The sequence below is a fragment of the Coptis chinensis genome, chromosome 1, assembly GCF_015680905.1.
Source record: "Coptis chinensis isolate HL-2020 chromosome 1, ASM1568090v1, whole genome shotgun sequence".
In the NCBI taxonomy this organism is placed as follows: domain Eukaryota; kingdom Viridiplantae; phylum Streptophyta; class Magnoliopsida; order Ranunculales; family Ranunculaceae; genus Coptis; species Coptis chinensis.
The window spans coordinates 1,968,384-1,994,060 of NC_141456.1; the positions used below are offsets into that span (position 1 = coordinate 1,968,384).

The 25,677-nt window shown below is 36.4% G+C and overlaps 5 protein-coding genes across 25 annotated transcripts; 3 read left to right on the top strand and 2 right to left on the bottom strand.

Moving 5' to 3' along the window:
- Positions 1-1,458: 1,458 nt before the first annotated feature.
- On the top strand, positions 1,459-1,985 carry LOC147521202 (histone H4). The gene has a single exon (XM_086597359.1). It carries the CDS (start codon positions 1,543-1,545, stop codon positions 1,852-1,854), a length of 312 nt encoding a protein of 103 aa, XP_086453485.1. The 5' UTR covers positions 1,459-1,542; the 3' UTR covers positions 1,855-1,985.
- Positions 1,986-2,677: 692 nt separating this feature from the next.
- On the top strand, positions 2,678-4,101 carry LOC147521203 (Pmr5/Cas1p GDSL/SGNH-like acyl-esterase family protein). The gene has a single exon (XM_086597135.1). The coding sequence runs from the start codon at positions 2,678-2,680 to the stop codon at positions 3,782-3,784; it is 1,107 nt and encodes a 368-aa protein (XP_086453261.1). The 3' UTR covers positions 3,785-4,101.
- Positions 4,102-5,996: 1,895 nt separating this feature from the next.
- Positions 5,997-8,860, bottom strand: EXPA13 (expansin A13). 3 transcript variants are annotated; one of them, XR_015215780.1, is made up of 4 exons: positions 7,909-8,860; positions 6,321-6,703; positions 6,203-6,227; positions 5,997-6,120 (listed from the first exon to the last, which is right to left on the bottom strand). XR_015215780.1 is itself a non-coding variant. In XM_086597211.1 (2 exons), exons 1-2 carry the CDS (start codon positions 8,181-8,183, stop codon positions 6,394-6,396), a joined length of 585 nt encoding a protein of 194 aa, XP_086453337.1. In that variant the 5' UTR covers positions 8,184-8,860; the 3' UTR covers positions 5,997-6,393. The 3 variants fall into 3 exon arrangements, 1 of the variants encoding a protein (XP_086453337.1); XR_015215755.1 differs by having other exon boundaries at positions 5,997-6,227; XM_086597211.1 differs by having other exon boundaries at positions 5,997-6,703.
- A 391-nt stretch (positions 8,861-9,251) lies between these two features.
- LOC147521205 (RNA-binding (RRM/RBD/RNP motifs) family protein) lies at positions 9,252-12,898 on the top strand. Its single transcript, XM_086598246.1, has 4 exons — positions 9,252-9,733; positions 9,849-9,917; positions 10,011-10,117; positions 10,798-12,898. Exons 1-4 carry the CDS (start codon positions 9,472-9,474, stop codon positions 10,885-10,887), a joined length of 528 nt encoding a protein of 175 aa, XP_086454372.1. The 5' UTR covers positions 9,252-9,471; the 3' UTR covers positions 10,888-12,898.
- LOC147521206 (protein REVEILLE 1-like) lies at positions 11,708-22,400 on the bottom strand. 19 transcript variants are annotated; one of them, XM_086598164.1, is made up of 10 exons: positions 22,333-22,400; positions 20,485-20,696; positions 18,694-20,372; positions 18,330-18,614; positions 17,555-18,223; positions 13,965-14,097; positions 13,742-13,853; positions 13,594-13,655; positions 13,011-13,439; positions 11,708-12,897 (listed from the first exon to the last, which is right to left on the bottom strand). In XM_086598164.1, the coding sequence occupies exons 6-10, from the start codon at positions 14,046-14,048 to the stop codon at positions 12,184-12,186; spliced, it is 1,401 nt and encodes a 466-aa protein (XP_086454290.1). In that variant the 5' UTR covers positions 14,049-14,097; positions 17,555-18,223; positions 18,330-18,614; positions 18,694-20,372; positions 20,485-20,696; positions 22,333-22,400; the 3' UTR covers positions 11,708-12,183. The 19 variants fall into 19 exon arrangements, with proteins under 19 accessions (XP_086454290.1, XP_086454207.1, XP_086454165.1 ...); XM_086598081.1 differs by lacking the exon at positions 22,333-22,400 and having other exon boundaries at positions 17,555-18,219; positions 18,330-18,650; positions 18,721-18,835; positions 19,110-22,317; XM_086598039.1 differs by lacking the exon at positions 20,485-20,696 and having other exon boundaries at positions 17,753-18,219; positions 18,330-18,835; positions 22,333-22,371.
- Between the last annotated feature and the right edge of the window lie 3,277 nt (positions 22,401-25,677).

Here is a 25,677-nt window from a genome sequence, read left to right on the forward strand (position 1 = left end):
TGTCCATGGGAAAATCATATGCGAACTATATGTTATTCTCTATTGTAGTTTCGTATGGGTTTACACATGTTATAAATATTTATCACCATTTTGATCAACTTAATATATGTCACCCATACAAAAAAAATGATAAGAATTTGATTGACGGATATAAGTCAGGTTTAATAAAATGAATAAATAACTCTGTGCATGTAGGACTATAAGCGGTTGTTTACAACACAATCATGGAACCTGAAATTTTGTCAGCCAAGCAGTTCCATCGCCTTTGTATGGATAAGGGGGCTTGTTATAATTTTTGTGAAGGAGGTATTTCTAAATTGAGCAAATAGGGAGCTCACAAATTGCATACTCAATAGTGGAGATAATAGAGAAGTTATATAGTGTAGAGATGTTAGGGCATCTCCAATGGAGAGTGTAAAAATCCACTTCCACTTAGGTGCCATTAGGATTATACACTCTATCTATTTCCCAAGTAAATAAGGTCTATATTTACACTTTGCGACCCTTCTAATAGTAAGTGGAAAAATATGTAAAAACAGATAGTAACTGATTTAAATTGTTGTCGTTTATTTAAAAAAAAAAAAGTAATAGACTTGGCCAATCGCAATGCTATTAAATAAATATTGAAACGTGTGTTCAAGTGACTTCCGTAACTTCCATTTTCACTTAAACCCATGGATCTGTGGCAAAGCCATTACATAAATATATTGAGGCGTGATTTCAAGCGATGTTATATTTTTTTTTATATTTGAGACGTGTGTTGGAGTGTCGCCTGGGCTATTTTATCAACTAATAGCGGGATGGGAAATTCTCTATCCCTCTATCCCTCTATCAATTAATAGGCTATTTATTACCTACGGTTTAGCACATTCGGATAGAGATTTTTTGACACTTGGGGGTGCTCTCAATAGTTATGGTTAATCATGTCGAAATCTAAGGGTCGAATATCGACATTTTTCGATATACATTCATCAAAATTTGATTTCCGTTTTGCACCCCGAATGTTGAAATATTGGCTAGTGGATAAAGAAATGGGCTTTGGATCCGACTAGACTTTCGGGCTGCAGACTTGCTGTAGTCTCTACCCAATGTTGAAAAACTCACGTGCGAATCGAATCTTCCTCCAAAGAAAACCAAAAATTTCACTTCCCCCGCCCGAGCTATCCACGTCATCGATCCGCACAACCTCTATAAGCTAATATCAAACCGTCTATTCCACATCGAACGGACAAAAATTAATTTTAAACTAATTCACACAGATCGAACTATTCAAAAGAAACACAAAACCAAAAACACCCGCCGAACGAAAATTTTAAAACTCAAATTTTATCCACGTCATCGATCCACTCCAATTCTCGAAACTAAAATCTAACCATCAACTCCCCATCGCACGGACATGATTCAACTTTCGGATCCAAGTCCTCAAAAACACATAGACCCGCTGAGTTATAAATACCCCCTTCACCCAATCTCATCTCTCACACCCATCTCTCTCTCTCTTAATTATTTCTCTTTACTCGATTTCATAACAAGTTGAAGAAGATGTCAGGGCGTGGGAAGGGAGGAAAGGGGTTGGGCAAAGGAGGAGCAAAGAGGCACAGGAAAGTTCTTCGAGACAACATTCAGGGAATCACAAAGCCAGCTATCAGAAGGTTGGCAAGGCGTGGTGGTGTGAAGCGTATCAGTGGTCTAATCTATGAAGAGACACGTGGCGTTCTCAAGATCTTTTTGGAGAATGTCATCCGTGATGCTGTCACTTACACTGAGCACGCTCGTCGCAAGACGGTGACTGCTATGGATGTGGTTTATGCTCTCAAGAGACAGGGCAGGACTCTTTATGGTTTCGGAGGTTGATTTCAGTTTGGGTATATCAGTAGTAGTTAGTAGTGGTAGTTTTATTTTGTCACCAGTGGAAAAAAAGAAGGATGCCGTGTTTATTGTAATGTGTCTTGGTTCCAATTGAAATGAAATTGATGTTTGATTAATCGAGTAAGCGAAGCGAACGATTTTGGGAGAAAAAGGGTATGGGAGACAAAAATCAATTTGGTTGGTTTCTGTCTATATGTCCTTATTTTCTCTTTTATTTTTTTTTTTGCCTAAATATGTTTCTCTTTCGCCCACCTTTTTCTCTCTCCCCCGTATCACTCAACTCCTTTCTTCCGCCGCAGCTCTGTTTATTCTCCACTGCCACGCAGTATACTAGTTTTTATATTGTACAAATTTAACAATTTGGGGTGAAATCTAATAAAGAAATCTGAAATGAACACGAATCTCGATGTAGATAGTAGATATGATGACGTGTATTTTTCATTTTTGGGATTTCGGCCCATTATAGCAGTACGGCAAAACACATGCGTATGCTAGTAGCATCAAGAGCTCAAAAAGACACAAACTTGTCTGATGGCAACTTGATGTCACCAACGTGTATGTTAGAAGTGAGAAGGTAGGTGCATTTTAGTGTAACTATATAAACACATTCTAGCTTAAGCCTTGTTGTGTGTTTAACAACCAAACACCACTATTAACTTCACATCCAAGCATAAAATTCCTCCCTCTCCAACGACGACAGTAACACCTGAACAAGAAATTTCTAATTTTTCCTATCATTGAAATTGGGGTTTTTTTTTTTTTTTTTCTTGGAATGGGGAATAAAATGTTGGAATTGGGGATGTGAGAAATGGTGGGTGCAGTTCAATTTGGAGTATTAGCAGCGTGTGTAGTATTATTTGTGCCAATGATATTAGCAGGATGGCATTTGAGTAGGAACAAAATGTTATTCTTTAGTGGAGCACTTTTTATTACACTTGCGGTAGGTGTTCATCTCACACCTTATTTCCCATCAATTACAAATCTATTGTCGTCTTTATCTTCAACTGTTGTTCTTGATAATCGTAGTTCTTGTTTGTCTTTTCTACATGAAATTATTTGGGATGTCAAAGTTGAACCAATTAATAAGGGGTTGGATGAAATGCCCAATTTCAATACGTCGGATTATGAGAAATCTTGGAGTTGGGCGAAATCTATACCGGTAAATGCGTGTGGGTTTCAAAAGTTAGGTCGTTCTGATGCTTGTGATCTACTTAATGGGTCTTGGATTGTTGTAGCTGGGGATTCTCAGGCTAGATTGGTTGTTGTTTCTTTGTTGAATTTGGTTTTGGATCCTGTTGAGATGGAATCGGTTAGTGGGGATTTGTTTAAACGGCATAGCGACTATAATACTGTGATTGATGAGATTGGAGTGAAATTGGATTTTATTTGGGCACCTTATGTTACAAATTTAACTGATTTTTTGGTTGAATTGAAGCATAATCGCCATTATCCTGATGTTTTGGTGATGGGGTCAGGGCTATGGCATATGCTACATGTGACTGATTCGTCAGATTATGGTGTTTCTTTAGGATCAGTGAAGCAATCATTGTTATCGTTTATACCTGTTTCTTCGGAGTATGATACTGTTGAGTCTGTAAGTGGTTCTTTTCCGGTGAGATCTCCTCACATGTTTTGGTTGGGGATGCCTATGTTGATAAACTCAATGTTGAACACAGAGGAGAAAAGGGAGAAGATGAATTTTGTTATCCAGGACTCTTATGATCAAAAGCTTCACGAGAGTAAGCTTCTGCGTCAATCAGGAGGGCCTATGGTTTTGCTGGACGTCAAGTCACTAAGTCGGAACTGTGGGTCTAGGTGTACAATGGATGGGATGCATTATGACCCAGCTGTTTATGAAGCTGCCATTCATGTTATGCTTAATGCATTGCTAATTGAATCTCAGCAGCGGCTTTGAAGATGCTAACTTTGGTTAGTCTGTATTCTTTATAACTGTTAGATGGATAATCAACCCTGAAGGTCACAAGAAGCACTGGATGAATTTGCGCTTTTGATCCTGGCAAGTGGTTGATTATTTCTTTTTGGTTTTAGTATCTTTTATACCCGAACAAGATTTTAATTGAATCATGGTAATCTCTTGATAGTGTTGGGTGGTGTTTTCTTGTTCAAAGATGTAACAAAGCAAATGTTACCTGTATTCTGTAACTGTAAACGAAATCTTAAGGTCACATGTAATTTTTGAGGTACAAACATATAAAAAAGTCGATTTGGATATCTGCATCACTTGCAATTTGAAGAGTTTGTTGAGTTTTGTGTTGGTTTTCTCCTTCCTCTTTTGCTGGAAATAAAAAATTGTGGTTTGACTATTTCCTTGGTGGTTTTGTACCATTCTCATGAAATAATTTGTTATTTTGATGGATGCATCTTTGCTATCTTTCGTGGTATACCAAGGATCAATGTTATATCGTGATTCGGCGCTGTTTAAACTTGTCCATTTTCTGAGTACTGCTTATATTACTCTTTCAGTTTTAAACTTCAAATGTACCTGTATATTTCTTGCGTATTATGATAATGGTTATTGCCTTATTGGTTAATGCATTTTCTGCTAGATTTTTTTTTGCTACTAATCAGTGGATAGATCCGATTAGCCATTCAGATGGTCATATATAAGGAAAGGACACTTGTTATGCTTTTAGGCCAATTAAAACTAAGAGACTCCCCTCGTCATTACCTGCAACCAATCAGATGGTCTTATATAGGAATGGTCACTTGTTATATCCATAGGCCAATCAAGAGACACCTCTCTATGCTCATTACCTGGCTTCTCATTTCTTATGTGAATATCAGCCAACTGTCAGTTTCTCTGGAATCGGGTATATTTGCTATACTGTTTTGCACTGTCATACAAGGAGTTCAGGGGGATGTGAAACGGACAGTACATGTAGTGTGGTTGAATATTTGATAGTCAAAAACTTTCCCCCGAGTATCATTCCATTTAAAGAGGATGCAAAGGGATTGGTTGGTTGTTTAGGCTGTTGATGGCTCTACATTTCATTTTATAGTTTTTCATTGGTATATTCACTGATTTTATGTTTCAAAGGATGACAAATGGACACTGCTTCTGAGAGCTTACTACAAATTAATGGTGCATTCTGTTGGAGAAATGACAAGGAACTACATGGAGTCTTTGCTGGAATGGACTGGCGTTATAGCAAGCACTTAAGAAGGCTAGAGTTGAAGCTGAGGAGTGGAGGAATTGTGAGAGTGGACTGGACAGAAGAGGTATTGCAGGTAATATGGTGGCTTTCTGCTGGGCTTAAGTTCTGACTTCTCAGAGAAATGTCAGAAACATTAACATTGTAGTATAATGAAGAAAAAATGAGCAATCTTATAGGGTAGTCTTCACCTCTTCTTCTGGAGGGTTTCTTTTTCACAGACTCTGCTTTTGCATGGTTAGTTGGACTAGAAAAATAATTGTTGACGATATCTTGCATATATATGTCATCGTCCATAGCCTCGTGACTTTAATGGTTATGTTATCCTTTACATGGGACACTCATTTACTGCGTTGGAATTCAGTCATTACTGATGCAATGATGTAGACAATTCCAATGTATTCAGCTCCTTTCGTCGGATTCTTTGAAGTTATATTGGCTCTCTTTTTTCAGTTGAGGCAGGATTTTTTTTTGATCGGTGACGCAGGATTGAAATGTTACATCTAACGTAGTCAGTGGAAAGTATGATATTGCCCGTGGAGACGTTTGGATGGATTAGATTAATCATAAAATTGGATTCAGTGTAAGCATAGATAAGACCTGATGTTGCTTAATTTCAGAGATGAAAACTGATTGACGCATGCAACAGACTCTGGATCAGTATTACCGCTGTGTGAGATGATACATGAGCATAGTTCTACTATGACAAGCCCAGATCATGTTCCATTGTATTTGGAAAGCTGAAATTAAAAAGCTTGTAAGTTCAAATTAACAGTTGTTAATAACTTAATATATTGCAGTTTGAAATCTAAAATTCTCTGTTGCGAAATATTGTTCATTGAAGGAACGTTTACATTCCAATGACAGTATTATTCTGGCTCTCCTCCAGTTATTTGTTTCTCTTCACACGATATAAGCTACAAACCACACGCACACACATTCAAACGAAAGAACTGAAATAATTCCTTTTTTCCATTTCCAGCATAAATGCATAATCATTCTACCATTACAATATAAAAGTCTCTGTCCAACCTTTTCACTGGGTAAGATACAACTAAATACTCTTTCGGTAATACAGTATGTTCTAAAATTTGTGCTCCCATCATTTGCTGAAGCCTGTTTCCTCGTATACTTCAAAACACTTTGTCGCTTAATCCAAATATGTTCCTTGATTTCTCTGTTTTACTGAAGAACAATGCCATGAAACAATACTCTCTTTAGCCAAAAAAAAACAATACTCGTAATACTTGGAACTCATTTTCATCCTCTATTACCTACATTTCAACTCAATACAACTCATCCTCCATCATAGAAGAAAAGTAAGAGGAAAATAGCTATCCCTTTATGTAGTTTAGGATTGGAATTGCTTGCCCACAAAACTCTGTCCGAAACTCCAGTTTTTGGGTGCTACATTGTAGGATGTAACTGTAACCCCATCACTAGTGGTGACCTCAAATGAAAGCGGTTGATTCTTTAAATCAGCACTGACATGCCAGGTTTGCCCCCAATTCCGACCCATTGGAAGCCACCCTGTTCTTGACCCCTTGATTTTCACTGCTAATACATCTCCGGCACCGGCGACATTGCTGATCAGCACTGAAATGAAGTAACCTGATCCATCAATTATAAAGCGAACTCCTCCTTCCCTAACACATTTGATCCTGCGAGACCAAATCAATAAAGTCAACATAATGCTTTTGTAAGACTTGAGCATGAATAAGTTTGTCACGGTCGACAAACTATGAAGTTATTCTAGACATGTTCTTAAGTTCCTGCAAACCTGGAAGTCAGAAAGGCAGTGATTCATCCGTCTATAGATGAAAAAGGTCACACCGTTTATGGTGTTTTTAAGAAGAATATGAACTTCCAAATCCACTTATATTAACGAACTCATAAAGCACTTATTAATTTGGTCAAATAAAATTCTGCAAACTTAATTGCACGGTATAATATTTTAAAGCAACTGGGCTACACTACTTATGTAAATGGAGATGTGAGTTAAATATAATATGTAAATTAAGAAGATGATCCCAGACGTTCTGATTGGTGTGTTCTGGTGCAAGTTAACTCCTTGGAAATTTTGAACTTCCAAAAGATTCCTCAGCCCTGAAGTACTGACTGCCACATAAAAGGAAGGGAACCTCATGGAATCATCTTTTGATAACCATTAGCGAGTATCAATTTTAACATAAACATCCTAGAAGACACCTAAAAAACCCAACTTAGGGGGGGACCAAATGAGAAAAAACCTACACGTAATGATAGTATAACAGGGTATAACCTTACCCCTCCCAACCAACCTTGAGCATCTAAAAATATTTTACCTTGTCCATGTATACTATACCCTTATCAAACTATCTCGTATCTAGCCTATAAGATACCTTAATTTGTACAGAAATTTTCTCCTCCAATATATTGGTCTGTGGATAACAGTACAAGGTGGTCTATACAGTACGCCTTTCTCCACAGACACTGGACTTCATTAGTGACCCCCCCCCCCCCTAATACTAGTTAGTCAAGTGAGCGGAGCAAACGATCTGGGCAGAAGGAGGGTTATGCGGACAAAAACTAAGTTGGTTGGTTTATGTCTGTCTGTCCTCACCTCTCCCTCTCCCTCTCCCTCTCCCTCTCAACCAAACCCTAACTCTCTCTTTCTCCCCACCCACAAACCCATATCTCTCTCTCTCTTCTCCACCCTCCGCTCACGCCCCCCACTGCTTAGCAGTTATCTAGTTATTAAGTGATACTATTCAGTACACAGGCTCCAATAATTGATTTCTCTTTCAATTAAATCGTTGCAACAACTACTAAACCAAATATAAAAAACACTCTTTTAAGTCAAAGAAAAGAAATGCCAAATGTTTACCTCCGATAATGAACATTCATATTAGAAGCTTTCCAGAAGGCAATTTTCTCGAACGCGTCAATAGGAAGAACGAAATGTTTATTAGGAGGATTACAATGCCCACCACCTCCGTCACCTTCAAGTCCATAATTAGGTGGGCAAAAATTAGTTGCAGTAACAATAATTGATGTACCTTGATGACACCATCTTAAATCATCAACACATCTCAACTCAAAACACCCACCACAGATCTGTCCACGTTCAAATAAAGTTGTACTTAATCCAACGGTTGCCATTCCAAATCCTCTTTTAACTAAATCACCGTAACCACACGCACCCGCTACGGCGTCTCTTGGGTCGGATGCTGCGTAGAAAGTTGCACGTGCTGTTTTCCATTCGGTTAGGTAGTTTGAGGACGAGGGTGATGTGTAGGATCTATCTGCAACCGTTGATTTTGAGTGTGACTGTTAAGAGTAGAAGGAGATCTAGTGTTATTAGTAGTAGTGACATTTTTTTCTTTGTTAGTGAGAAGTAGAAAGAGGGAATGTTTGTGTTTGAGTGTGAAGTGAGTAAAGTACTAAAGTTTACTAAGAGAGAACAGAGAAGCCATGATTTTAATATCAACAAATTCGTCCCTAGGCCCATTTCAATATATTGGTCCGAGGTCAAATTTCGATTCAAAAGTCAAAACAACTCTAAAGTACTGAGTATTTTTTGTAAGGGTTCTGTATTGGGTGCCATAGGAATTGGATTGGGCAGCTTCCAGCCTAAGCCCAAACACCGAAGTCCAAAGCAAGTCCAATACACCCCTACCTAAATCGCACAGCAATTGGGAACAACTTTTTCAACTGGTAGTTTCGTTGGTGCAAACAAGGATTTCTTCAATTTCGAATATCAATTTTTGTTAGTGCATTTTGTTTAATTTTTTTTTAATTCAACTTTAGTTTCTCAATTTGTGGTTTCTATTGTTGAATAATACGTATAGTTGTTATTGTTGAATAATTTGTAGTTTCTATATTGTTGATTATTATATAATGCAAGTTATTTGAACTCCAAAACGAAGTATTATTTGAAAAACATTGAAATGACTTAGTGAGGTTGTTTTGGAAATGGCTCAAACGAACCAGCGAGGTCTTTTGAATGTTTTTTTTTTTTTAATATTCGTGAATATTATTTGTATAAGTTGTATGAGTTAATACAAGATTTAGAGTTAGAAATATAGTTTAGTGTTTGTAGTGCTTGAGTGTTTGTGTATTTTAATTATCCGTTTTAGAGTGTTTGTATTTTGTGCCACTTGTAATGACGAAAGAATTGTAATTTAGTTCGAAATGTATAAAGATTATAATTTAGCTTGAAATGATTTAGATTTAATTAAACTTATTATAGTTACTAATATTATTTTTATTTTTTTTAGCAATGGGTCATCGATCAAAGAATGTGAAGAATGCAGAAAAACCGTGATATTTAGAAATGTGAGGGTTTATTATAAAGTGGTGAAAAAAGTGTGGGGTTTGGACAAATTAACCCTTAAAAAAATAATCTCCATTCTACAAAATTAGTTATCCAAATAGTCCTGTGAAAGTAATGGCAATTGTAGCTGTGTTTACAGTAGCTCCTCCTCCTCTTGCCTCTTCATCGCTCACAACCACGGAACGAAACAAACACATCTCGTTTTCTTCTACACTCAACTCCCTCTGTATTTCTTCTTCTTTGTTCCATTCAAAATTTCCCTCCTTATCTCTCTCTGAAACTAAATGTAAAATTCGCAATGACTGCTTCGTCGTGGGGTGTCTGCCTTCTTCTCCCTCTCAGAAAACTGGCTCCTCCACCAATCTTTTCGTTAGTGGTAAGTTATATGACCACCCCTTTTTTCTCCATTTCAGTTTTAAATCATTTATGTTAATTAAAGGCGATAAGCTTACGTCTCAAATACTCATGACTCATTTACTTTTCTTATGTAGGACTTTCGTTCCGCACCACTGAAGAGGGCTTAAGAAATGCTTTTCAAAATTTCGGCCAACTCGTGGACGGTTAGAAAACTGATGCTTATAACACATTGTCTGTCTCTGTAATATACTTTCTCACCTCTTGTAATATTGCCTATGCAATTCTGTTTCTTGCAGTCAACCTTGTGATGGATAGAATTGCAAATAGACCAAGAGGTTTTGCTTTTGTTCGTTATGCAACGGAGGAGGAATCCAACAAAGCTATTGAAGGCATGCATGGAAAGGTATGCATTTGAGGAAGAATATCTATCTAGTTGTTCTTATTTACTACTGAAACATTTGGCCTTGCATTTATGCAATAGTTTCCTTTCAGTTGCAAAGATGCATTGATACGACAATGGTTATAAAGGAACGTTGAACAAAGGTTCATAGTTTGGTCCTAATTCTCTAAGATATCCCTGATGAGTTCATTGTTACAAAATTTAGGCGTTCACAACAGGTATACTAACTAGTTTTGCAGCTATTTTCACTAAAAATCTTCCCTCATTGAGTCATTGGCTATGTACTCTCCTTCTATTTTCTCCATGTAACAAATTCTTTATTTAATACAATTCCTTACTTGAGTGCAAAAAGAAATTTGTACTCTCATACTATGGATCGTACTTTACGTACATCTTTGATGCGTTATATGGGGCTCATTTGTTTTTCCGAATTGCTGATGGTTGCTACAAACATATCCGGTTTTCTGAACTGCTGATGAATTCTGCTAGGGCACATTGTTAACGTTGGGTCATCAAATGACGGTAGTAAATATTCTCTACCCGTTACACATCAAAACCTACCCATTGATTCATTGTACTATAAAAAATAGCTGTTAGATAAGCGTGTGCCTATCAATTGTAGCATCATGTATACTATGAGATTTTTTTTTTATCAAAGCACTCAAGTGCATGCTTGTGTTCAGTTTCTGGATGGCAGGGTCATATTTGTGGAGATTGCTAAGCCAAGATCGGAGATGCGCCAAGACCGTAAACAACCCCCAAGAAGATATTGAGGGCATTAATTGGAGTAAGCAAAAAGTATTACATACAATACATTGCGTTCAACTTCTGTGCAGGTGAAATTGTATCAAGTTCTCCTACATGGTTTTTGCTATCCTAATTTCCTTAACTAGAATTCTACAGGTGTTAGTGTGGTACTGTGGTTATATATTCTGTTACTAGATGAAAGTGCTTATTTCAATGTAACGTGAAGCAAGGAATATATTGAAAATTAGCCAACATATGTATCACCAATTCTGCTTGCTTTTGTGCAAATCACCTCTTTAAAGCAGCTAAAATTTATACATGGCCTATCCTTCACTTTTGACATACTTTTGTCTTAAAGGTCCTTACTGGTCAGCTATATATTTACCAAAGCACTTCTTAGAAGTCAAGTTGCGCTAAATTGTTCATATTCATCAATTTAACACGTTCTTCACTACTTCTATTTGTTGATACCATCAAGAATTGAACATTTTCTATTTACACAATAAGTTGGAAATTCACTGTTATTCAAATTTAGTCCTCTGACATTGCATTTGATTCAAGAATTTTCACTTTTATGCATGTTCTCAGTGAAGTATACTTTTCCAGATTTCAAAGAGTAAGCTCCATGTTATCTTTTCTAGGAATTTATTTCTAGTAGGTTCAGGTTGGCTTAACGCCTAAAACTTGATCCCAGGGCTTCAAAGAACCTACATTGAGGCTGCATTGATATTGTGAAAAAGCTATTTATAAACTGGGGATGAAATGTTGAATATAGGGATTCCACTATATACAGACCCATGAGTAGGTGGGTTGTATTCATGACAAACAAAGGAAATGAAGACAGAGTAAGAGTACAATGTCACAATCTCATTCCGCACCATTTCTATTTTATATTAAGCTGTGAACTGATTCCTGCTAGTACTAAGTTATAACATTTCTCCTGCTTGAGGAAACAGTAATGTCTTCTGCAAATTACAAAGTTACAAAACAAAAGAATTTGCTAAAAAAAAACACTTAAACTTTCAGTAGTTGCAACCAGAAAAAAAAATGAAGGGAATGAAAAAGATACACACGAGGGACTTCTATGGGAATGAGTGAAGTTCGGACAGTTGAGAGGAACACGAACTTGCGTAGAATTTACAATAGGGGACGAACTTGTTTCTTTCATCTTTTGATCGATCCCTCTTTCTCATTCACCCAACAGGCTACAAATTTTACAATGATCGTGGCCAGGGACCCTAACTATCCCTCTGAATGTCTTCAAAAAGAGGGCCTTCATCAGTGGAAAAAAGGAAGGTTATGTGGGAAGTTCATTGTATAATTTATAAGCATAGTCTGATGCTTTGCCCATCCCTCTCTTCTCCAACCATTGTGGATGACTGGTCTTCTCTTTCAGCTAAACATCTTTTATATGGCACAAATCCCTTTATACACTTGTTAGGACTGGCTCTTAACGGAGAGAAAGCAGATCTCTTGCTTGGTTTTAATACAAAACCATAACCATGACATGAATTGTTGTTAGAGGATACTTCTTGGTTAATGGATTCAGCAGCATCATCACACTTGTCCTCACTCCCCACTTCGCTAGCAGAGGAAGTGTTTGAACCAGTCCAGGATGGAGGTATTTGTACCGAGTTCATGTTGAAGGATGGAAAGAAAGTAAAAGGTAAACCTCCTTGCAATGCCCACCAAGGAACCGATAAAACAGAAGATCCTGCCACGGGGTTCTGGTTTCCACTCTGGAGTTGCATTTGATAGAACATTGAAGGGTTCCCATGAGGCCAACTTCCCATGGAATAAACATTCTCTACCGAATTCTGATGAAATATCTTTGCAGGCTCTGCTTCATCTGTGACCATATTCTCTTTATGGCTTTCAGCAGCTGATGACTTGCTTGTACCAGTAAGTGAAGATGACCGTCTGTGAGAATCAGTGACCAGTACTGTCCTTCCAAAGAGTTTAAGGCTCATTGTTGGTGTTTCTGCACCAGGAGATTCTGCTTTAGATGCATTATCCTTCGAACTCGAATCAACTTTCTGGTGATTCAATTCAAAAGATGGAAAATATTACAATTGATCAAGAGAATGTCAAACAGCCTACAAAATCATTAAAAAGGTCCAAGTGGGATTAGAAATGGTATGGGAAGTACCATGGGTGATCGATCTTGTGTAGTTGAAGCTGAGTTTGTTAAGACTGAAGTAGGAGACCCATTCTCCTCATCGGCTTCTGAAGTAGATGATTGGATTATGTTATCCTTTGTCGAAATTTGCAATCTGACAGGCTTTGCATCAATAGATGAAATTGGTGATTGACTACCATTCTGATCTGAAATTGTGGATCCCAATGTATCAGATCCAGCTGCAGATATTTCTGATTTTGGAGATTGGTTCTCTTCTTCTGTGGCTGAGGAATTAGGAGATGGGGACCTTTCTGCTTCTTGTGAAACAAATGCTTTTTTATTGACAGTGTGAACGGGTTTGCGAGGATAAGGATGCATGGGTTTCCTTTTCGGACGAGGTGGTGGGATTTCAATTGCCTTCACAGGGCTATCATCTGTGTTGCTTGATTCTCTGACCACCTGGATCAATTACCATCAAATTGAGCAATGAGAACTCATACCACCCATAAATATCTGCCTAATATAGAAAATGTTCACAAGCTTTTGGGTCATGAACATCGACTTACTTAAAATATCTATGGTAGAAACATGTACTGTAAGAAGGGTAATAAACCTTAGAGAAAAATTTCTGAGCATGACTTCGAATCTGAACAGCTGTTTTGGTACCCACGTGCTCTGCAAAATCAAGGAAAACAATTTAGAGAGATGGTATGGAAGCAGAAAAAGGTTCCAGAGATTTGCAGCTCAGTATCAAATGCTACCTTCTATTCGACGCCACGCTCGACCATACAGTTTCAGAGCTTCGAGAAACTTCTTATGTTCTTCCTCTGTCCACCTTTCTCGCTGTTTAGATATTGTGTATGGCTTCCTTGCCTACTCACACAGAAAACATAGAAAGAAACATTACTTAACAAAGATCAAGAATTTTTATTGAATGACTGCTTAAGTTGTACCGGAATAGCTAGGACATGGAAAATGTAAAACCTTAGGTGCATTTTCATCTTCTGCAGTATTCATCTCCTTTAACTGAGTTGCAGTTGAAGATTGGGCTTCAATATCCGAACCCATCCGCGTGCTACTTGACAATGGTTCTTAAGTTTGTCCTTTCACCTTGATCCTATATCCAAATCAAGAGGGTTCAATAATGAGAACCGAAGAAAGCGATTCATGACAAGATCACTATCAAGTTTTTGCCAAATCAGGTTTTTCTGTAGCATATTGTTACTCATGGTATATAATTCACAACTCCTAAATCCAGGTGCAAACAACAGGATCACAAAGAACATCTACAACAAATCCTTTCTTCACTGACTAAATTTCCTTTTATGTAACAAACATCCATAAAAAATTACAATCCTATATAAATAATCCGCTAAAGATGCTTTCCAATTTCTTAAATAAAAGTTATATGAACTAACTTCTTCCAACTTAGTTTCTCTACTACACTATATGAAGCTAAACAGCAAAGTGTAGTCCTAAGCCATCAATCTAAATCTCACCCTATCCTTAACCACCTAAAACCAAATATCTTATACACTCTCATCAAAAAGTCTAGCTAAAAATAAACATTCCATGTATCCTTACGATGTATATTTCCGCACATCATCAATGAATGAAACAACATAACAAAATACAAAACTTAAATACATACACACAAGATCTAATAGCTAGCTACTTATGTAAGAATAATTATTACCTGAGCAGAATATCTCCAAAATACACATAAATCAGGTCCACTCCGTTTTTTTTTCAGATCAGACTTGTCGCACGTACTGTTGTTTGTGTTTCTTATTTTTTCAATTTTTGGCTACTCTTTTTGAACTGAAGAATTTAGAGTACAGACAGGACAGAGAGATACACAGAGAGAACAGATGAAAATATAGAAACTTAGATTTTAGTGAGAGAGAGAGAGAGGAAACAAGAATAAGAGAGCAGAGAGAAGAGAAAGTGGAAAGAAGACTCACTGTATTGGAAAAAAACTTTTGGCTTTTTGAGAGAGAAAAGGTTAGCTGAGCTTGCCACGTCAGATAACTTTTGTATATTTTTATTTCGCTTTTTCAACAGGGAGATTTCGAGAAAGTTATGGACTTCTTGTGGCTCGCTTTGCACCATTCATATTCCACGTGTTTATTTATTTTGTTTTCCTAAACACCGAAAAATTCTGGCGTCTTATTTGTCCGAATTAATTGTCCAGCCAAGCGTCTACAGATAAAATATGTAAAGTTGTGGATATGGTTGTTTCTTTTGCCCACACATGAGGTGACACGTGTTCTTTGATTTGTGGTTCACTGTTGAACTCACAATACCAACATCTTATAGCCAGATATATATAGTGCTACTGCAATGATCCTATAGATGTGTCGTGTCTAGCATTTGTTGAATTAAGTGTGTAATTTTTTTTTACACAACTCGTGGTGAGCTGTGGGTGATATCCATGGCACCTTGCCTAGGTCCTTAATCAAATTCTAGATCGAAATACTAGATATATATGGTATTATTGCAGGTCAGTTCCATTCCAAATGCGAAATAATTGATAAAACTGGTAGGACCATAATCTTGATTTATGAAAAAAGTGAACCATATCCATTATTTAGGTGTTAGATAGTGAGGTAATGGACTACACCATCAGTTTCTCATTCAGATAATTTGAAAATATTATTTCGATTTTTTTTTTAGAGATAAAGATATTTTAAAAAGAGAAATTGTGACGAGGAGAAAAGCTGAAAAGGTAAAATATCTGTACCACTAAAAATAAGAGGAGAGAAAGAAAGTGAGGGAAACAAGCGTGACCAAGCGCTTTAAATGGATTGAAAGAGAGAGAAAGAGAGATGGGGTCAAGGTGGTGACCACAAAAAACACAAAAAGTGTTCTCCTTTGCACTTTTTCACCACGTCAGCACCACTTGCCGCCAACACAAATATGTCATGACACGTGTGGTTGAGAAAAATAAGAGAGTTTCAAACTGTGGATATAAATGTTTCTAGACAGATAGGTCTGCATTAAAATATTCTTTAAAATTTGCTGTCCATAAGCTTCTATGCCTTTGAATTCTTGGAAACTAGAAGGTTTTGTGTCAATGACAAGTGTCTATTTTGTTGTTGGTGACATTTTTTTTTGGTCAAAATAAAGAAATGAGAGGCAGGATTTTTTTCGATATGCAATGAGTGTTATCCTCTTCTTGGGTGCTCTGCTGTTGTCAAGTCATATTTTGTGGACAATCCTGTGAGCCTTAAAAAAAGAAAGCCCAATTATTTACTAGAACTTAAGACTTGCTGCTCTTGAATAAAATTTCGAAATTTAGAGAAGTTTCGACCATCTAGAAACACCGAATCCAAATTCTATCGATATCCCAAATCGAAACCAAACCGAATTTGAACAAAAACTGAGATGGAACTGAATGCTCGGTTCGGTTGTCGGTTTGGGCTTTTTATCATGTTTCAGTGAATTTTAATAAATATATTGAATAGTATTAATATCAATTTAGGCATATTGACAAGTTATAATGAAAATCACAAAAAATAAGTATTCAATAACATGAATCATTTAGCTAAAAAAATAATAAATAATTAAAAAAAAAAACTCTAAAACTTTTATATATATCTAACACCCGGTTCAGTACGGTTTATATCGGTTAACCGAACTACAACCTAATCAGCTGGTTTTGTTTTTGAAAACCGAATTGAAAAAATAAAAACCCCCCATGCAACAACAATTAATTGCTCATGGAAAATGGTGACTTGCTCATGGAAAATAGTGACGGTGGTGGGAGAGATGGTGATGGTGGTGGAGAGTTGGTAGTGGCGTTGGCAGCAACGAGAAAGTATCAGTGGAAGATGGTGGGGAATTGGTAGTGGCAGTGGCAACAACGAGGAAGTGCTCGTAGAAGTGGCGGAGGGGGGGATTGGAAATTGGGGCAAAGACAGACGTATATTGAAAATGGAGGGTTTTTACTTTTTACAAATTTGAAATAGGAACAAATTTCAAATTTTCCATTATACAAAATACCAACATTTGTTACACAGAAAATTGACGAAGTGGAGACAAATTTCAAATTTTCCATTATACAAAATACCAACATTTGTTACACAGAAAATTGACGAAGTGGAGACAAATTTCAAATTTTCCATTATACAAAATACCAACATTTGTTACACAGAAAATTGACGAAGTGGAGACAATCACTAGTGATTTTGGAGTTTTCACAAAAAGGGTACAAACTTTGGGTGGTTAAGTAAAAAAAGCCCACTATAGAATATCAGATTGAATTTGAGTAACAGGTGTATAAAAAGTAGGGTGAACTAGTGTTACCCCCCACTAGATGAGCCAATTAGGATTCCCCTCCCCTCCTCTCCCCCCCACACTAGATGGGAAATTAGGATCTCCCCTCTAAACACACGGTCAATTTGGTTTGACCGTTAACTTTCAAGTCAAATAACTGAAAATAACATAAATGCCCCCACCTAATTAAAATTGAACATTTTCTTTTTGAAAACAATAAAGGCATTTGTAAAATAACAAAGTCGATAAATTATGTACTCAGTCTGAAAATCGTCTATATTATCTCTTAGACTCACTCATCATAAGAGATTCTGAACGAGATATGCTGCATTTTCTTTGCAATAATTCTTCACAAAACAGCAACCAACTCAAGTATAAAACCACCTGCTGGTCATTTAAACAATTCATACAAGGTACTTTACTGAAAAACAGAGTAAATAGGAACGAGGGAAATATAATACAGAAGCATAACAAATTTCAATAAAACTGAATACCTTCATTAGTTCCCATGATATTTGAAACTTTGGTACTTGATGATGAATGAAGAACTTCTTTATATGAAGTAATTGATATAGTTGTTGCAAAGCACCAACAGACTCACCGGGAGGATAAAATCTATGGCCATTCATCCCAGACTCTACTTCGTTTTCAAACTGGATTAAGGAATTACTAGATACATTACTCACCGTCCCATCATAGCACAGGACAACATCTCGAAGAACAGTCATTTAGTTTGAATAAGGTTCCCGATCCAGTTAAACCTCTAGACGAACGAACAAGAGGTTCTCTTGAGAAAATAGAATGTACCAAATCCTCGTAGGGGTTCAAGACCATAAAAAAACACAATTCTTGATCAATCCCAATGAAGGGCATTCAACTCCATTAGCAGCAAACTTGCAAAGGAAGAGTGAGGTCATGTCCTCAGCCAAATTCATCAAGTAGACTTGCCCTCAATCACTGACTACCTAAGAAGACAATCTGTTCAATCACCTTGTTAATGGAAGAAAGTTTAAGATGGAAATTATAACAGTCAGGTGATTTCGTGATTGCAACTCCACCAGCTCATCATACCTACATCTTAAGCAATACAGCTGGGATGAAACATCATGAACACTCATGGGATGATCTTCAAAACATAGGATTGGAAAGCTCTTTCAAGCAAATACTATATAGCCTGAAAATGATCTGGTAAGTCTCTCTATGACTTACATCTCCCCCAAACAATGAAGACAATCTGGCAATACAGACTGAAGTATCTGTAAACCCATCATCCGAGACCCAACAGAATCAGCATTCAGTAGTGCAGGTTGGTAAACTAGATGAAACAGACATGGCTAGCTGGTGCTGGGCAGTTGCCTTATCAAAGAAAAAGTCCTTGAATATAATCTTCAGCTGTGCATGGTCAATTGGTCATTATATGGACAATATAACTTACCATGAATCCCAGAACTTATATTCAGACCTTCCAAGAAAAAATTATTCCTGCTCCAACATGCAGTTGAAAATATTGACTCCCCTTGCAAAATAATAATGATAACCCTTTAAAATGCCAACGAAGCCTTCCAACTACGGTGACGCTAACACAGAAAAAAAAAGGAATTAATAGGTACAACATCAAGTTTACCGCTACCCCACAAATATGACACACCAAAGATTAGCTCTAGAGAAAAAAAAAAAAAAAAAATATAGATTTCAAGAGCGTTGGTAAAGAAAATTTCTCAACAAATGATAAAGTTTAAATAAATCAAACAATTTGAAAGAACATGTGTCCCATCAAAGAAACTTGTCTTCAAATAAGAGTTTAAATAAACTTCAAACTAGAAGTAGGTTGCTGTATGTATATAAACCTACAGTTTGCTTAATGCGTGTAATAAATATAGAGCTTCCAGTAAAGCTGTAAAATACACCCTTCGTCATTGCCTTGCCACATACTCCAACCTGGCAATATGCCTCTTTAAGATATATGGCAAGATCAAATTCAATTAAGACCCGCTGTTAGTATAATGCACATATCTACAAAAAGATGAATTAAGATAAGGTTACTGAAGTTACAAAGCTTAAGTTTCTAAAAGTTAAAAACAATGTTCCAATATGCTAAATTTCTTCCATTATAAGCAGACAAAATTAATAATCTAAAAGCCGGATAATAACCGCTTCTGACACAATTAAAGTTGCCATGCAGATCAGAGTCCATATAAAAGCAACAGCTATTAGTATCAGGATAACCAAATAATAAAGTCATTACCAATGTAAAGGTGAAACCAGGACAAGGGGATAGTCCAACGCATATAATCTCAGTTTTAGTGCTAATTCAATACCACCATTTTCCAATTACTTCGCCTAGGATGCGCTTAATAAACTCAAAACGCCTGTTAGCGGAGTGATATGGCCCCTACACGGACCACACCATTTACATTGAAAATGAGTTATCCGACGCAGTATGACACCTGTTTTGAAGTTCCGGACTTCCATGCATGATAGCCTGCCAGTTTACACAGGAATCTTTAATTGTATAGTAACACTCCAAAATGAAGAACTATTGACCAAGTAAGAAATCTTTTACCTACAAACAAATTTCATGAAACATATAGCACTAAAATAAACTCTAATGCTAACTGACAGAGAAAAAGATCAAGAAAACATTCAAACTATGGTATCATCTGGCAAGGATTTCAGACAAGTTGAAGTATTTGCTGCTAACTTGAGATTTGCACTTTGCTCGGTTCTAACTGTAAACCATTTACATGAGCAGCCACTTTTAGGTTTGTACCAGTTGAGCCTATACAAAATGCCGCGTGCCAAACATTTTTCTAGCTCAATGTTGGGCCACCTCCGATGGACAACCAAAGTGAAGTCGGGGTCGTTGACTCATTGGTAAGGTAATCTATGACCATAACCCTTCTGGTCATTTATAAAATCACGAGACAATCTGATTATAAAAATAATCATAGTATCATAATTAGCAATGGATACGATAGAGACAAACATGATCTATCGTACTCTAATGAGGTTTTGGTAATAGAATTTCTACAAAATAGAAGGAAACATCAACTTAAGTGGGCAATGAGGCATCAAATCATTTTCATGGCCTACATTCGTACTTAAAGTGTATTTCTGAAAAAAGAACAAGTTAAAACCACGTGAGTAGAATGTAAGTTCACTTAAAAGAATTGTTCATGACAATTTACCAAACATACTACAGACTACCATTATAGGGTAACCTCACTTTTCAAGGAGCCAACCAGGCCCAGGCCATAAGTCCAAGATCAGAGAGACCACAAACACAAAGTCTGAAAACGTGGCATACGCACAAGCCACAAGGTCCTTCCACAAGGTCAGTTCATTCAGTTTCTCCCCTCTTTCAAGTCTTTAATTGTCCACACCAGGAGTGGGCCATTCCACAAGGTCATAAGTCCTTATCTATCCATCACAAAAGGGCTTTAAGAAAATAAATAAGTATAGGAATTAAGAGGGATGCATTACGAAAAGGAAGATAAACAAGCAAATATAAACATATATAAATATAAGAAAATAGAGCTTTACATATGAAAACTTGTAAAAACTGAAAAACAATAAAACAGAAACCACTAAAAATGAACAAACCACATAGCTGCAAGGCTATAAGAAATCAGGGGGGAGTACTAGGTCACATTGAGGGTCCAAACTATGCCGAAGTAAAAAGTAACCCTGCTTCCATAGGTGCCAGGCCACAATCCATAAAAGCAGAATCTGAGGAAGTGGGGACACAAATACAAGGACTGAAAAAGTGACCTCAACAGTAAAAGGCTGAACGAATAATTCGTAAATTTTCACTTCCTCATTCGGGTCTTTAGTTCATTACCCCTCTTTTTGGACCTCTTCAGTATGTGATCTTAATCACCCCCACCATGTGGAGACCATTCCTTCAAGTCCTTATCGAGCATTAACCAAAAGATTTTTTTTTGGTTCTAAATAGAAAAATAGATATAAAAAGCATGAAAGCACAAATTTTTATCTTAAAAAACGCAGCTAAAAAAAATAGAGGTTGCAGAATCCAACTTTATACACCGTTGTTAACAGGTTTAAGTAAATATATGAAAAGAAAAAAAAAATACAAATCAAAAGCATATTACGATTTAAAAATAGATATTTCATTATTGAAAGTCTAAAGAAAAGGGAAACATTGAAAAAATTTAATCTAAATAGCAAAAGAAAGCAGAGTAAGCTTATGACTCAAGAAGTAAGGGAAAAAATTTCAACAAAGTACTAAATTGTAATAGGCAAAACAAATGTACATGGGGGGAATAATCCAAAGAAAACGATGTAGGCAACATCAAGAACACAAAACAAACAAAGAAAGAAGAAACAAATCAAATACATGAGAGCCTAATTACAGATGAAGCGATATTGCTAGATTAAGTAGGCCAAAGTAAAGAGGTAACCTCACTTCTCTGGGTGTCAGTCCCACACCAATACAAACTGGATCTAAACAAGAAGTCACAAGCACAAGGTCCAAAGAAAGTGGCCAACAATACACGGCACACTTCGGTGCTCTTCCATTCTTTAGGTCTAGTTCTTAATTATCCCCCATGTGTTCCACAAGTCCTTATCCAATGTTCCCAAAGGACATATATCACTATAAAAAGTGTTTAGAAAAAATAATAATACAAACACCAAAAATATATAAGTAAAACGGAGGTTTTGGAATTAGAATGCGTAATTTAATATTAGAAAGAATTAAACACCTAAATTTTTTTGCAATTCACACGCCGTTTAAATTTCTCTTGGAAATTTCTTATACTGGTTAGGATTAATAGCTCAACTAACCCACCTCGACGTCAAGCATCTAAACCAGCCGAAAAATCTAGGTCAATGAATAAAACATTCAGATAAAAGATTCACAAGTATCATAAATTCATAACAACTTCAACAGATTAAGTGACAGTCTGTTCACACTTAACGAGAATATCCACAGTTCGTAGTCTGACAGTATCGTTTGGTAAATCTGGATTTCAGATTTAGGAATGTTTTTAAAGTAAATCCTAGATTATGTTGTTTCTGTAATGAGAAAAATAAGAAAATAATTATTACTTACCTTTGTTATTTCTGTAATGAGCCTTGCACTCTTCTGAGGAAATCCTAAAAGTTCCCAAAGCACTTATTTTATAGGAAATTTACTTGCTTAGGACTGACGCAAATAAGTGCACGTGCACCGAATAAAAACATTACTTGCTTAGGAGTAACGCGTGAAAAATTATTAGCTTAAGAAGAACACAAAGTCCAAGCCCGGTAGTCTATAAAAGAAGGTCCATAGCCCAGTCCATTGCCACACATTAAACACATCACCGTTCGTTAGTTCTAGGGGTGGAATTTGGGTAGGGTTAGCCCAAGCCCGATGGACTAAAATCCGATTTTTGTTGCTCCTGGGCTAATATATCAGATCCGTAGTTCGGGTTTGATTTTGTAAAATGAAAACCCAACTTGATTTTAGGCTGGGTTCGGATTAAAATATCAAAAAACCAATAAACCCGAGCCCGTGCGTATATATGTACGTATATCTTTCAAACATTCTATTTTTATAAAAATAAGGTTGAAAATCTTTATTTTACAGAGAATAATATAATTAACAAAATTAGTTTCCCTGTCAAACAATCAAATCTTTTTTATTTCATTATAAGGTTTTAATTTTAGTGTTTTTTTATCTCATAATTTCAAAAAAAAAACCCAAGAAATTTGACCAAACAGACATAACCCGACCCAACCTGAATTGGTCGGGCTAGGGCTTGGGTTGAAAATTTAATGACCGACTAGGGCTTGGTCCCAGGCTCGGGTTAAAGCATTTGTAATTCGGGTTGGGGTTAAAGCATTTGTAACTCGGGTTGGGCTCGAGTTATGCCTCAACCCGACCCAATCTGCCCGAGTTCCACCCCTAGTTAGTTCTCAAAGGAAGTGATATACATCCACGGTCCCGATGGCTTCGATCAAATCGTGCGGGCTAAGAATAAAAAAAGGTTTGGAATATTTGTGATTCCCTAATTTTGATCTCTCAGTGAAACCCTAATTTTGATTTTGTGTTTTTCTAACTGTTAAAATTCATGTTGTTTAAGTTGAAATGTTTATTCCATGTAGGATGGAAATGGTACGGGATGCAACCCGAATCCGACCATATCTGAATCCATTTTAACGGATATGGTCTCTATGTTTGTGATTAGAATCCGAGCCGAATATCTAAAAACCCGAATCATTTTAACAAGATTTATATTTTGATGCCTAAAAATTAATTTATATCTTATATTTATATATGAAAATCATTAAAATAGTGTATTTTTTTGTGTGTTTTTAATGGATATGGATATCCAAAATCCGACCCGAATCCGGATAGATCCAACTAGGATAAAGAGTTTTGAGTGAGAATCCGACCCGAACCCGCTCCATTTCCAGTCCTAAATCCGTTTTATTTGGTGGCAGTTGTAAATATTGTTTTCTTTCTATGTATGTTTTATCGTGCAGTTTGGGAATGATATCGAGTTTGAGACATCTGATGCCCCACCACTCTGGACAGCCTATGTGCAGATTGACGACCCAATTGGAAAGGTTCTTATTCTAAATTACTAAGTTAGGGAAGTGTTTGTTTTGGTTACAGAGTTACAAGTTTGTGATATGTAATTTTTACAGGGCTGATAATTGCTAATAATGAAGGAGTTAAATTTACAATGCTACTTTGCTGTTTCTTTTTAATTAGTGATTTTTTATTCTAATGATGTTTCCATCTAAACTAATCAACATGTATAATTTGCAGGCTTTAGCTTTAGTTGATTTCATGCCTAAAATAAAGGAAATTAGTATGTGTAGCTCTACCCTGCTCTCTCTCTCTGTCTCTGTCTATCACACACTTCATATAATATCAATACTTACTGTTATTTGAGTGTTTTTTTTTTGCTAAAGATAACATTTTATTAATAGCTCATCACTCTCTCAATATATATACATTGCAAGTCATAAGATATATTATTTAAATCAAATGATGGTGGCTTCATCCACCAATAAAAACACAGAGCAGGTAAAAAAGTGAGCTGATCAGGTAGTTTAGGGTGATGTGCTTGTGGGTTTACAATCTATTGTTGGTTGCTAGCTTGATGGGAAACATAATTTGCAAAGCCATCATATCAGCTACAAAATCGGTTTGTTATTGACTTATAGTTAGCAAATGTTGTATAAGCTTTACTCTAGTAAAGATAAAAAAAAAAAATACATGGTGGATCTTTAGCTCAATTGGTAGAGCTCTTGGGGGTTAGCATGCATCTTAATGTATCCCAAGATGATGGTGGTTCAAATCCACCAAGATTCTTAATCCTTCTTATTGTAGGATGATTTTTATTACGCAATGCATTTCAAGAAGTATACAATTATTGTTTGTACTAGTGCATTTTACTTTATAGTTTATATATACATAAATTGTTCAGTGATGCAGTTGGTTATATACGTGTTAAACTTGTTGACGATTTTGGGACGCCAAAAGTTCAAACAAGTCACGCACAGATTAGAAAAATGAAGCATCCAGATTTGTATGCCTACACCCCACAGTGTGGACCAGTGGCGGAGCCAGGAAATTTCTCCAGGGGGCCTAGTGTAAAGTGCTAGGAGAAACTCATTTGAGGTAGTGACCGAATGACCTCCACTATATGCTTCTACCAGCGCACAATGTTTCTTACTTTACCTCTCTTGATTCAATTTTGAGTTATGCTCACTCCAAAAATTATTTTAATTTATTTTCGAGGACGGAGACTTTTGTTTTACTTTGTAAAAGTACTTGGAAAAGCAAGCCTCAGTCCACTATTTTTTGGCGTCGACAATAAATTACAACATCAAATGTATAAATAGAGTCACCCGGGAAAACCAAACCTCCTCCTAATGCCTAGTGGGCATGATTAATAGTTTTTTCATTTAAAAATACTATATGGGCCTAAACAAATACTACTAATTTAGTTTTTTTTCCAAATTGATCAGGGAGGGGGGATATGCCCTATCTGCCCTCTACATGGCTCCGCCACTGGTGTGGACTGTAGACCAATTAGTTGGTGAGTACCATTTACCTTCCATGAATCCATGAGTATAGTAGTATTGTAGTAATTTTTTTTTGCATATCACATCTTTCTCCCTATAAATGAGTGAAATACTAATTTGAGAAAATTCAGAAATCAAGCAACGAAAAATCCAACTCTAATTACATCCTTAATTAATAATTATAAAAATAAAATAAATATAAAATAATGGTAAAAACATCCTAAGAAGTTAACCCTTTTAAATTCCTTCACATTTTCTAGTAGAAAATAAAAGTTGGATGAAAACAGGTTCTTTCTGTCTTCAGGAGGGTCCATCGTTTTTTAAGGAAAAACATAGGACTGTGAGGTCATTTTCCCTCAAAGGAATAATCTTAAGC